The 13,964-nt window shown below is 38.9% G+C and overlaps 1 protein-coding gene across 16 annotated transcripts in view; it reads left to right on the plus strand.

The window, feature by feature from the left end:
- The window catches only part of LOC105477391 (RUN and FYVE domain containing 3), a 103,395-nt gene that overhangs the window by 27,648 nt on the left and 61,783 nt on the right, over positions 1-13,964 (plus strand). For 2 of the 16 annotated variants that reach the window (XM_071093477.1, XM_071093486.1), the window contains exon 2: positions 10,569-10,622. The exons of 13 other annotated variants lie outside the window; for them this stretch is intronic. In XM_071093477.1, the coding sequence (XP_070949578.1) occupies positions 10,569-10,622 (54 nt within the window). Of the gene's footprint in view, positions 1-2,798; positions 2,979-10,568; positions 10,623-13,964 lie in introns of those variants that run through there. One more of the 16 variants, XM_071093483.1, reaches the window with a different exon arrangement.

A 13,964-nucleotide genomic window follows, 5' to 3' on the forward strand; every position in this document is an offset into this window, starting at 1 on the left:
CCTGAAAAGCAGTTTGGGATAGCAGTAATGTTGGCCATTACAGATTGTTTGAAATAGTAGCTACTATTTCGTTACATTGTAATACATAACCATTACTCTTTTAGCCAAACATTCTCATGCCCTTCTTTGGATGATTTTTTTTTTATTCAATGTTTTTTCAAACTCCTTTTCAGCATACTTACCTGTTCCAGTCAGACTGTGCTTCAGTAAAACCCTGATTATTCTTTTTGTTTTACTATTCCAACTTGTGATTCTTCATGCTAGTGTTATATCAAGGGTAATGGACCCCTGACTCCCTTCATCTACAAGTCCTTCTGTAACAGATCTCATACCTTTCATGTCCTGAATCACTGGGTAGCGTCTGGGACATGTGTTTGAATATGCTGGGAATCATTCTCCAGTTATTTAATGTATGGGATTCCTTATTTCTGAAATTATATAGAAAGTTCTTCAGGGCAAACCTTTTCTTTGGCATTCTTCAGAAGGCCACATAATACTGTGTACTATTTATGGTAGATATCCAACAAACTTCTGGTGAACTCAGTGATTCCCTATTACTCCATAAAACCATTTTAAAAGAAAGAATTTTCATGCTGTTATAAAGACACATTCACACGTATGTTTATTGCAGCACTATTCATAATAGCAAAGACTTGGAACCAACCCAGATATCCATCAATAATAGACTGGATAAAGAAAATGTGGCACATATACACCATGAAATACTATGCAGCCATAAAATAGGATGTGTTCATGTCCTTTGTAGGGACATGGATGAAGCTCGAAACCATCATTCTGAGCAAACTATCACAAGGACAGAAAATCAAACACCGCATGTTCTCACTCATAAGTGGGAGTGGAACAATGAAAACACATGGACACAGGGAAGGGAACATCACACACCGGGGATCTGTCGGGGGGCTGGGGGCTGGGGTAGGGATAGCATTAGGAGAAATACCTAATATAAATGACGAGTTGATGGGTGCAGCAAACCAACATGGCACATGTATACCTATGTAACAAACTTGCACGTTGTGCACATGTACTCCAGAACTTAAAGTATTAAAAAAAAAAAAAAAAAAAAAAAAGCTGGGTGCAGTGGTGGGCGCCTGTAATCCCAGCTACTCGGGAGGCTGAGGCAGAAGAATCGCTTGAACCCAGGAGGCGGGGGTTGCAGTGAGCCAAGATCACGCCTCTGCACTCTAACCTGGGCGACAGAGCGAGACTCCATTTCTAAATAAATAAATAATAAAAGACTTTGTCTTCCTCCATTACACACAATTTAATTTATGGTTTCTAATGTTTTCTTTATTTTCAATTTTTTAATCTCATTCTGGACCAACTATATATTATTTGGAAAATATAAGTTAGAATAATGTAATTTATGGTTTTAAATATATATATTAATAATATATAGTATTGGCCAGGCGCGGTGGCTCAAGCCTGTAATCCAGCACTTTGGGAGGCCGAGACGGGCGGATCACGAGGTCAGGAGATCGAGACCATCCTGGCGAACACGGTGAAACCCCGTCTCTACTAAAAAAATACAAAAAACTAGCCGGGCGAGGTGGCGGGCGCCTGTAGTCCCAGCTACACAGGAGGCTGAGGCAGGAGAATGGCGTAAACCCGGGAGGCGGAGCTTGCAGTGAGCTGAGATCCGGCCACTGCTCTCCAGCCCCGGCGACAGAGCGAGACTCCGTCTCAAAAAAAAAAATAATAATAATAATGATAATATATAGTATTGATGACAATATGGGACGACTTGGGGCCTCTGCTAGTGAGAATGTGCATTGGTACATCCTTTATAGAAATCATTTTATCATTGTGAATCAAGGACCCTAAAAAAATTAATTCTCAGTAATTGTACCAGACACGTATCCTAAGGAAATAATAAGAGGTACAAACAAAAAGTTTATGTATGTACTGTATATTTATCACAGTATTCTGACTTCCTGTAACACAATCTTGAGAGCAACTTAAATAGCCTAAGAGGAAAATTATTCAATAAGTTGTAGAACACCTTACACTAAAAATTATTGTGGAATGATATTTGATGTATAGGGTAATGTTTGGATATAACTTTAAAAGCTATCTCTTAAGCTGCATATTTACTATAGTCACAATTTTTTTAAGCATAGGTATACATAAACACAAGTAAAAGGAAATATATCAAAAATATAAAAATTGATTATCTCTGGATAGTGGAATTACAGGTGATTTTTATAATATTCTTTATGTTTCTTTATATCTCCCAAATATTCTACAAGAGGACATATTACTCTAATATGAAAACAAATGCTCCTTTTTCAAGGGAAAAAACTTTATGAAAATTTAACGGGTGTGCAATCATCCATCCAACAGATATTTGTATTATATATCAGTACCTTCTATGACAATTTCACACATCTGTGAGTGGGAACATTTGCCTCACAGCAGGGCTACTGCTTTAGATTCAATTTCCAATATAATTTTTTAAGATTTCTATTAGGCATTTTATTTTGAGCTTTTTCACAGACCTGTGTTTATTTACTGGCATGCTTTGTTTTCTTAGCTGTTCAAAAGCTGTTTGCAGTGTATGGGGGGCCCCACAGTGTCTAGATTTAGAAGGATTTACAGCATTTAATTGATTCCTTTCCTAAGTGTTTGGAAAATAAAACCTGAGTCATTGGGATTCTCTTTTTCACAGAATTGTGTTATTATTCTTTGCTTTCACTGTGGCACACCCCCTTTTGTAATTGGCCCTTGGTGAGATTACAGAAACATTTGTTGCCACCAGTGCAGTCCGCCTTAGATTTACACTGTCAGGTTCTCCAAGCTGTGATGATGTGTTCAGAAGGCAGTCTCAGTGAACTTCTCGAAGTGAGAAGGTTGTAGCTTTTAATACAGTCTCAGAAGCCTATGGGACAAAGTTCTTGGACAAGGTTCATCCCTTCTTGTTGCTCTGCCCTGAAAATAACCTGGCTAGTCACCCTTTCAAGGTAAGTTTTACCGACTTAGCTTCTAGGATTTTGTAAAATTCTAAATCTGGGTGAGAAATATCAGTAGCTCTGTACTTGTATGCCAGTTCCTATCTAAACCACAAAAGAGCTGCATGTTGCCTCTGACCTGACCGTAACATAATCCGCATAAAATCAGTTTTTCCTTCCTGTTTCAGGGCTACTTTCAGTTTCTTCCTATCTCCTTCATACTCCTGCACTGGCGTTGGCTTCAGTGCACTGTCATTAACCATAGTGCCTTACAGTCTTTTCTTCTATTGGTGAGCCTTTTCTGAATTTTCGTGGAACAGAGCTTCTACTTTAATCTTTAATTTGTGCCCTTCATAACAGAACTCACATTAATTCTTCTTTGGGTTATCAGCTTCTAACACCCAAAAGTCGTTTGTCCTAAACTAATCACTGAAATATGAATCATTTTCCAAAAGGAAATGCTGTGCCAGATAAGATAACTGCCGCTCAGTGATAGAACTCAGAACAGAATTCACGTTGTCAGATTCCTAAGCCTGGGTACCAACCAAGATCTGGTTGGAAAGAGCAAGTGCTGTCGTTTGAGAGCATCCACAGTACTCTGTACTCTTGAATAGCTTGTTCTGCATTTTGCTTTTTTGGTGGTGCCCCTCTTGAGGGGGAGGTGGAGAGTATACAATTGGGCATGTTTTTTCATTGTGGTTCCTCTAGTCCCCACCAGTCAACTGTGACTACTATGAAGTGCTTTTGAGTACAGGGCTATAAATACTAAAATCTGTTCCTTTGCAATTTTTGGTATTTGAGCTTTTCCAGAGAACAAATAGAAGTATTTGATGAGCTTAGAAGCACATGTGTAGAGGAACAGTGAAAAAGACTTCTCCCCAAATGGCTGCTAAGTAATTATATATTTTTCATCATAATTAAATATTCTGAAAATTGTATGTCAGTGTGTTGAAAACAATGTTTTTGAAGAAAATATTGGCTGGGTGTGGTGGCTCACACCTGTAATCCCAACATTTTGGGAGGCCAAGGCAGGTGGATTGCTTGAGCTCAGGAGTTCAAGGCCAGCCTGGACATCATGGCAAAACCCTGTATCTACAAAAAAATTAAAAATTAGCTGGGTGCGACTGGGTGCTGTGGCTCATGCCTGTAATCCCAGCACTTTGAGAGGTCAAGGTGGGTGGATCACCCGAGGTCAGGAGTTTGAGACTAGCCTGGCCAACATGGTGAAACCCTGTCTCTACTAAAAATACAAAATATTAGCCAGGCGTGGTGGCAGACGCCTGTAGTCCCAGCTACTCGGGAGGCTGAGGCAGGAGAAGTGCTTGAACCCAGGAGGTGGAGGTTGCAGTGAAATGAGATCACATCACTGCACTCCAGCCTGGGCAACAAGAGCAAAACTTCGTCTCAAAAAAAAGAAAAAAAAAATTAGCTGGATGTGGTGGTGCATGCTTGTGGTCCCAGCTACTCAGGAGGCTGACAGGGGAGGATGGTGAGATTACTTGAGCCCGGGAGGTCGAGGTTGCTGTGAGCTGTGATCCTGGGTGACAGAGTTGAGACCCTGTCTCAAAAAAATACAAAGAAACGAAAAAATGTCTTTAACATTATTATGTATAGATATTTTTAATGAAAACAACTTTATAGAGCTGATATATTTGCATTGTAAGTCACAAGATACAGAAAAGTATAAAATACGAAATAATAGAATGCACCTACATTTCTAATACTCCTAGGGATAACCACTGTTAAGATTTAATATCAGATTCTCTTTTTCAATGTATACACTGAAGGTTTACTTGCAAACTCACAAAATTGTATGTATGTAAGATCATACCACACCTGTGCTGTGACCTGCCTTTTTTCCTCTGCAATATCTTTCCATGTGGGTAAATTGAAATTTGTATCATTTTGTTTAATGTCTTCAGTTGTTGGATGTGCCATAATTTCTTTTCTTTTTCTTTCTTTCTTTTTTTTTTTTTTTTTTTTTGAGATGGAGTTTTGCTCTTGTTGCCCAGGCTGGAGTACAATGGCATGGTCTCAGCTCACTGCAACCTCCGCCTCCCGGATTCAAGTGATTCTCTTGCCTCAGCCTCCCAAGTAGCTGGGATTACAGGCGCCCGCGACCATGCCCGGCTAATTTTTGTATTTTTAGTAGAGATGGGGTTTCACCATGTTGGCCACGCTGGTCTCAAACTCCTGACCTCAGGTGATCCACCCACCCTGACCTCCCAAAGTGCTGGGATTACAGGCGTGAGCCACTGCACCTGGCCTGAATGTGCCATAATTTCTTTGACTATTTCTTTATTACAGGCATTTTTTAGGTTGTTTCTAAATTTTTCTACCCAAGACAGTTTTGGAAAAATTGTTATGTGTATAACTTGAATATTTTACCAATTTTTAGTTTTTAATTTTTATACATATTGCCAAGCTACTTTAAACAATTAAAACAAATGTTGAATAGCATGGTATCATAAACTTTCATGTTAGCTACTCATCAAAGCTTGGTTTTGTCTTTCCTGCTGCAGTTGGTTGCATTTTTCTCATGCTATATTAACATCTGAACTTTCCAAAGGATACAGCTGTGGTTTTCAAGACAGTTGGTTCAGCAGCTGAAAACCTCATGATACTACTTTCTCTACTTTTTTTTTTAAGCTAACAGTAGTATTCTAAGCAGAAGGGAGTTTTTACTCTTAATTGTGCAATGAGAAACTGCATGCTTTTCTAAGATTGCTAGAATTTGCTTTTTGGGATGAAAAAGCTGCATGCGGGGATTTCCTTTTTCTTTCTTATAGAGATATAAAGCTAGAGTATATATGAGATTTACTACATTTTGTCTGAGAATCCCACAGTGTCCAGTCCTGTGGACAGCAGCTTCCCAGCTAAAGTATCTTAGAGACGTTATCTCTGCCAGCATAGCCATTCCAGCATGAGAGCAAAGGGTCTACTGGTCAGGGCTTCCTTTCCTCATCCTTCACTCCCCATCAGGCCTGGTCCTCCTTAGCCTTCTAGTGTCACCTAGCTGCTCACCTAAGAATCTGTTTTATCTTCACTTATGTGACTAATATTAATTCCTCTTTTTTTTTTTTTTTTTTTGAGATAGGGTCTTGCTCTGTCAACCAGGCTGGAGTGCAGTGGCACCATCTCAGCTCACTGCAATCTCCACCTCCTGGGTTCAAGCAATTCTCCTACCTCAGCCTCCTGAATAGCTGGGATTACAGGCACACACCACCACACCCAGCTAATTTTTGTATTTTTAGTAGAGACAGGGTTACACCATATTGGCCAGGCTGGTCTTGAACGCCTAACTTCAAGTGATCTGCCCACTTAGGCATCCCAGAGTGCTGGGATTACAGGCGGGAGCCACCATGCTCAGCCTATTAATTCCTTTTTTTTTTTTTTTTTTTTTTTTTTGAGATAGGGTTTCACTCTGTCATCCAGGCTGGAGTGCAAGTGGTACAATCTGAGCTCACTGCAGCCTCCTCCTCACAGGCTCAAGCAATCCTCCTGCCTTGGCCTCCTCAGTAGCTGGGATTAGAAGCATGCACTACCACACCTGGCTAATTGTTTTCGTAATTTTGGCAGAGACAGGGTTTCGCCATGTTGTCTAGGCTGGTCGCCTCCTGGACTTAAGCGATCTGCCTGCCTTGGCGTCCCAAAGTGCTGGGATTACAAGCGTGAGCTACCACGCCCAGCCTTAATTCCTTTTAAACCTTGTGTCATAGTTATTTAGATCTCAAGGGCATTGTCTATGGGTTTTTCTTTTTCTTTTTTTTTTTTTTTTTGAGATGGAATTTTGCTCTGTCACCCAGGCTGGAGTGCAGTGGTACGATCTCGGCTTACTGCAGCCTCTGCCTCCCGGGTTCAAGCAATTATCCTGCCTCAGCCTTCTGAGTAGCTGGGACTATAGGCACGCGCCACCACACCTGGCTAATTTTTTGTATTTTTAATAGAGACAAGATTTCACCATGTTGGCCAGGATGGTCTTGATCTCCTGACCTCATGATCCACCCGCCTCAGCCTCCCAAAGTGCTGGGATTACAGGCGTGAGCCACCGTGCCCAGCCGGATGTTTCATCTTTTTAACTTCTATTGCCTTAGTAAAGTCTTTTGCTCACCATAAATGCTCAATAATTTTATTTTATTTTTATTATTTATATTATTTTATTTTTATTATTTATATTATTTTATTTATTTTTATTTTATATTACTTTATTTTTGAATCTCACTCTGTCAGCCAGGTGGAGTGCCATGGCATGATTATAGCTTATTGCAGCCTCAAACTACTGGCCTCAAGTGATCCTCCTGTTTCGATCTCTCAAATAGCTTGGTCTCCCTATATTGAGCAGGCTCTTCTTACACTCACCGGCTAGGCAGTGTTCCCACCTCTGCCTTCCAAAGTGCTGGGATTACAGGCATGAACCACCACACCCAGCCTCAGTAAAATTTAAATGGCTCAAGTGTTAATGACTTAATGTGTTACCTTTTCTAGGGCTATTTGTCGTTTTTTGTTGTTGTTGTTGTTTTTTGCTGATATTTTGGGGGAGAAAGTAGGCCTTGGCCTAAATTTCTAGATTATTAGAACAAAACCTCAAAGCATTTATGAAAATTAATATATGACAATTGCTTTGTTACCAAACTAATAATACTATGGTTAGTTTAATAGCACCTCAGCTGTTAACTTGTCATTTGGTTTTTTTAGGTCGACTTATTTTTTTTCCTGTTTTTAATATTTAGCTTAGCTGGCTTTTTAAAATTCCATTCACTTTATTGTCTTTGAATAATTATGGCAAATATACTTAGAGAAATCCAGTGTAAGTGTAAAGTTGACATTGAGTACCTATGATTTGCTAAGTACTTTAAATGTATTAGATTTTATTTTCACAATAGCCCTTCAAAGATGTATGTGATGTATCTGTGTTTGGGGCTTCAGAAAGGTGTTCCCTTAAGAAACTAATACAGGTCTAAAAATTAACACTGTAAATCAAAGACACTTTGTCTCAAGGGGACAAAATAACCCCCAGGCCTTATAAAATCTGTCACTTGGTTGCCTATAGCAATACTGCTAGAGAAAGGCTACCTCAAGAAGAGATTTCACAACCATGGATACATAAACAAAGGGGAAGCATTTTTTGAGCCCATTCAAGCACTTCTTTGTAGAAAAGGAGCTTCATTCAGCCAGTTGCCTCATCCAGAGAAAAAAGAAGTACAAGAGGGGCAAGGGTCCCGTTCTACCAGACGAGACTGTTGCCATCATTGAGTCACTATGTACCTTAAGGGTAGATGTTTACAGTGCCACCTGCTTAAATCTTTTCAGAGCTACATAATTAGTCTATTGATTTTTTCATTCTTAGACCTGAAACAGAATGATAGTTAAGAAATTAGTTAAGTAAATCTTAAATAAGCTATGCTTCCTAATTCAGTGCCCTTATACAATTCCAGCCTTGTATCCATCTATATCTCTCTCCCCCTCCTCCTCCCTTAAAGAGATGAAGTCTCAGCCAGGTGAAGTGGCTTGCGCCTGTAATCCCAGCACTTTGGGAGGCCAAGGTGGGAGGATTACCTGATGTCGGGAGTTCAAGACCAGCCTGGCCAACATGGCGAAACCCCGTCTCTACTAAAATTACAAAAATGAGGCGGGTTCAGTGGTGTGCGCCTGTAGTCCCAGCTACTCTAGAGGCTGAGGCAGGAGAATTGCTTGAACCTGGAAGGTGGAGGTTGCGGTGAGCTGAGATCATGTCACTGTACTCCAGCCTGGGCTACAGAGCAAGACTTCGTCTCAAAAAAAAAAAAAAAAAAAAAAAGGCAAAATCTCAGTATGTTGTTCATGCCAGCCTTGAAACTCCTGGGCTCAGATAATCCTCTTGCCTCAGCCCACCAGGCCTGGTTTTGTCTCTCTTAACTCTTGACTGAAAAAAAAAAAACGATATTTGTATGTATCTCAAAAATACAGTTACCAAATTTTGTTGGGTACAGCATTTTAAACCATTTAATCCAGGCTTTTGGAATGAAGTAATGGTCGCAATCTTTCATGACCAGTTGCTTGGCACTATACATGCTACAGTCCACTCAGCATTTCTTTGTTGTTTTAATAATATGAACATATTCTAGAAGGTACAATTTTTAAAAATCTTTCACAAATCTTTCTTTGAGGTATAAAAGAATGGCATGATACCTATTGTAGTAAAGTCCTGAGCATGGCAAGGTAAAGTGGAGAGCAACTTACATGGGAAAGATAGACCTTTTACTTTCTAGGGGAGAAAAGTTCGCTTAAATCAATTACATCACTCTGATACTTAAAACTTTAATCTCTGTTTTAAGAAGAAAACAGAAAATATGTCTGGTTGTAACAGAAAAATGCTCTAGATGGGACATGCCCAAGGAAAAATCAGAGATCCCTGGTATCTACCACACATTCCTACCTAGAAATTCACTTTCCAGAGCATTTTTCCATACAAATCTTGGAGGCTCTTTATATATATATTTTTTGCTTTAATAAGGTAGGCTTTTATCTTAGTAGGTGACAAATAGAGTTTCTAATTAAATACAATAAAGAACTAAATGAAAATATTCCCTCTATTGACTTTTGCAAGGTCACAGCAAGTCTGTAAAGTAATAATGTGAATGGTAAGAGTCCATTCTCATGAATCTGTAATCCTACACAGTATAGATTTGTGGCACATTATATTGTCAAAGGATTGTACCTGAAAATGACTTGTGCAAATATGTCTATATATAATGTATTTCAGCACCAATTTACTATAAAATAATAGTAGCCAACTCACAGTATTTTTTTTTTCTGTATGAGACACTTGCCATTTGGTTTACATATATAGATACCGAATTCCAAAAAAAAAGAAAAACTCTGGAAACAAAAAGCATTTTTCATAAATTTGTCTGAACTTATTTGGTGATAAAACATGATGTGAATTTACTTGAGGCTATTTATAGACTTTATTTTACTTAATCTGAATATTTCCTGCAGAAATATTAATGTGCTTGATTGTAGGTCACTGTCTCAGATCCTGCTAGTTCTGTGCGTTGAATAAACATCTGACTTTATTGAATTATATGTGATTTATTTTGTGTATCTTCAAACTTGGGGAAGGAGAATTGGGGGAGGGGGAGTTGGAAAAAGTATTTGGATTTTTTTTTTTTTAAGAAAAGTCACTAGTTTGCATCATAATATTTGTCCTGAATCTAAAAGAAATATATTGCACATACGTTTCAGTTCCCTGAAGTGATCAAAATAAATGTTGAATTAGATTAATGTTGCCTACACTTAGAATACAAAGAGCCGTTGATTTTCAATAGGAAAAAAAATCTGTGTTGCTTTTTAATAGGATATGCATCTTTGTTTCCCTTTATTTGAAACCTTGAAATTACTAATCTTAGCTTTGAAACATATTTAATAACCATAGTTGCTATCTCTGCTTATTTGGTTGTAGTCCCAGCCCTTGTCACTGTTAATCGCTGTGATAAGTAGAAAGAATTCTAGGAACCTCCCTTTCAGTTATCCCTATGGAAATCTTGTTTTTAATAGCACTTTTCTTTCTGGGCTTGCATGACATTTTATCTTTCTTTTCCTTTCTTTTTGCCGTTTGCAAAGACTCTTGGGAGGATTTGACAGATTTGGTGGAGCAAATGCGCGATGATACAGAAGGTGCGTGCCACACCAACATCTTTCAGCTTTTTTTTTCCTTGCTTTTTAAAATTTTCTAACCACCTTTTAATTGTTTTCCATAAGAGGAAATGTCAGTTTTAGGTTTTATTTCCCATGGCAATAAGTGGGAAATCTTTGTTTTCGTTCCAAGTAAAATAGTGTCAATGTATGTTTATGTTGCTTTTTAAAGATATTTGCTGATAACATGTTTAAAAGGGACATTATTTCAAGATTACATCGAGCTTTTGCTATGGCTGTTTTTTCACTTGTTGAGACAGTGTAAATTTTATTACTTATATAAATATATGTATGTGTATTTCTGTGAATTTCACAGCAGCCAAAAGCAAACAGATCCCAGGAATCTAGTGTTTAGCCTGGAATGTTGCTCTGATTTGTAGATTTCCATGACATTACACACTTTCAGCTTTGTCATGTAATAGCATTCCTTTCTGGTATAATTATTTTTTGTTAATTTTTTCTTCTTCATGCAAAAGACTGAAACGTGAAATGGTGTGATTATCTTTTTAAAGTAGCATGTATGTTCTAATGTGGAAAGGTTCCCCAAACCAATCAGTGTTTCTTCTGTATCAAGGCAGCTAACTGTAGGGAGCTCAGGGTGATTTAAACATTTTATACTAAAAATAGAAAAATTGAGATTTGGCTCTACTTTATCATTTTACATGTTCCCACTTTGCTTTAGCACACACACCCCTGACACATAAACATCCACCACTCTGCCCAGACTGACCTTTCTCTGGCCACGTCCTCCTCTCCTACTTTGTTCCTGTGACATCTCATGTATTTACACCCTTCCCCCTCCTGTGCCTATGGCAGGTGTGCCACCTGCCAACCCTTCAGTCCTTATAGGATTTCCACAGTTTACTCTTTGACAGCTTTGGCCCACATTCTTTTCTCCATTCACTTGCTCCTGCAGAACTTGGAGCTTAATGAAGACTTTTTACTTATTCTCTAATTCTTGTGTGTTTATCAACCTAGTTAAAGGGTAAACTCCTTGAGAACAGAGATTGTCTTAAACCTCTTGATATCCTTAATCAGACCCGGGGTAAGTACTACCCTCAGTAGATCTGGTCATACCAAACAAAATCAAGGCAGCTTTCCCCTCTGTTGATGCCCAAGAGTATCTTCTGCTTCAGCACTTGCCTTTGAATGTGTGAATTCTGAAATCCTGAGTGTCATCTCTTTTCCTTTTGTCAGACTATTTTTATGCCATCTTTGATTCTGCTTTTAATATAACTGATTACATATAATTCAGTGAAAGAACAAATCAGTATTGTCTAGTTAATTGACAGTTCACAGACAAGAAAAAAGAGAAGGATGTTGATTCATTTAGTGGGTAATGTTTACTATTGTGTTGGCTGCTATTATTATTTTATTTATTTATTTATTTATTTATTTATTTTGAGACAGAATCTCACTCCATCGCCCAGGCTGCAGTGCAGTGGAGCGATCTCACGTCACTGCAAGCTCTGCCTCCTGGGGTTCAAGCAATTCTCCTGCCTCAGCCTCCCAAGTAGCTGGGATTATAGGTGCATACCACCATCCCCAGCTAATTTTTTTGTATTTTTAGTAGAAACGGGGTTTCAGCATGTTGGCCAGGCTGGTCTCGAACTCCTGACCTCAAGTGATCCACCTGCCTTGGCCTCTCAAAGTGCTGGGATTACAGGTGTGAACCACTGTGCCTGGCCTATTATCATTATTATTATTAATAGTTATTGGCTAGGCACCACCAGGTTTAAGGCTTTAATTCCTTTGATAGACTAGATATTAAAGAAAAAATGCTTCATAAAATTTATCCCCTTCTTAAGAACTTTACCATGACTCATCACAGGCAAGATTCTATTTCTTTAATACAAAGTATTAATAATGTAAGAGTCAAGCCTACTGTGAGAGTCAGACTCCTTTTTTAAATTTTGTTTTTGCTGGAATTTTTGTGGATGGTTATTATAGGTGAACTCCAAAAGGGAGAGGAGATGAACTTTAACAGTATAGTACATAAAATATCCAGAAAATGTTGATTATGTCAGTACCTTGATGATCTTAATAGATTTCCAGTCAAGTAATATATGGTAATGTTGATCAAGATCCTCTTTACAGAAAAGTCTTTCTGAAATGCAGTGTGAAAAAAAATGAGAATGGGGAGATGGAGATGGCTTCACTTCAACTCTTTAGACCATTTCATTCTTCTTGATATCCTTCTCTACTTTTCTTGCCTCATGGTCTCAATCACAGTTATGTAAAATTCCAGCATTTCACACAACTGTATTACATAACTTGGAGATGTTATAAATAAGTGCTAGTACCAAGAAGAAATACGTTATGGAGTATTACCTGCACATAACACACAATATCAATTCAGGGTCTGGGGAGAATCCTCGTTTCAGACTCAGAAAAAGCTGATGATATATGCAGGCTCAGATATTTTCTGGAGACCTTCAACTGCTAAGCTGTTTTCAATTCTGTTTCTCATCTGTTATTGTAGATGTGCCATAACAGTTGGCTTTTATTTCCTTTTATTTTTTTGAGAGGAGGTATCACTGTGTTGCCCAGGCTGGAGTGCAGTGGCATGATCATAGCTCCCTGCAGCCTCGAACTCCCGGGCTCCTTCCTCAGCCTCCTGAGTAGCTGGGACTGCAGGCCATGTGCCATCACACCTGGCTAATTTTTATGTATGAATGTATGAATGTATGTATGTAATGTATGTAGAGACAGGGTCTCACTTTATTGCCCCGGCTGGTCTCAAACTCCTAGGCTCAAACGATCCTCCCACTTCAGCCTCCCAAAGCACTAGGATTGGAGGCTTGAGCCACTGCACCTGGCTATAGTTTGCTTTTTAATAGATAAAGTGTTAACACTGGCTTCTGGCCTCCTAAAAATTTTTAAAATAACAGACTCTAGTGGGTTGCAGATTTGAACTGGTACTTGTTTTTGTTTTTTGTTTCAGTTCTGTCACAATTGAAGCTTCTTATTTTGATTTTTTTTTTTTTTTTTTTTTTTGAGATAGAGTTTCACTCTTGTTGCCCAGGCTGGAGTGCAATGGCATGGTATCAGCTCACTGCAACCTCTACCTCCCGGATTGAAGCAATTCTCCTGCCTCAGCCTCCTGAGTAGCTGGGACTACAGCCACATGCCACCATATCTGGTTAATTTTTGCATTTTTAGTAGAGACAGGGTCTCACCATGTTGGTTAGGCTGGTCTTGAATTCCTGGCCTCAGGTGATGTGCCCACCTCAGGCTCCCAAAGTGCTGGGATTACAGGCATGAGCCACTGCGCCCAGCCCTTTGGATTTTTTTTTTTTTTTTTTTTTTTTAGGAGACAGGAGT

The sequence above is a fragment of the Macaca nemestrina genome, chromosome 3 (assembly GCF_043159975.1).
Source record: "Macaca nemestrina isolate mMacNem1 chromosome 3, mMacNem.hap1, whole genome shotgun sequence".
NCBI classification, from domain to species: domain Eukaryota; kingdom Metazoa; phylum Chordata; class Mammalia; order Primates; family Cercopithecidae; genus Macaca; species Macaca nemestrina.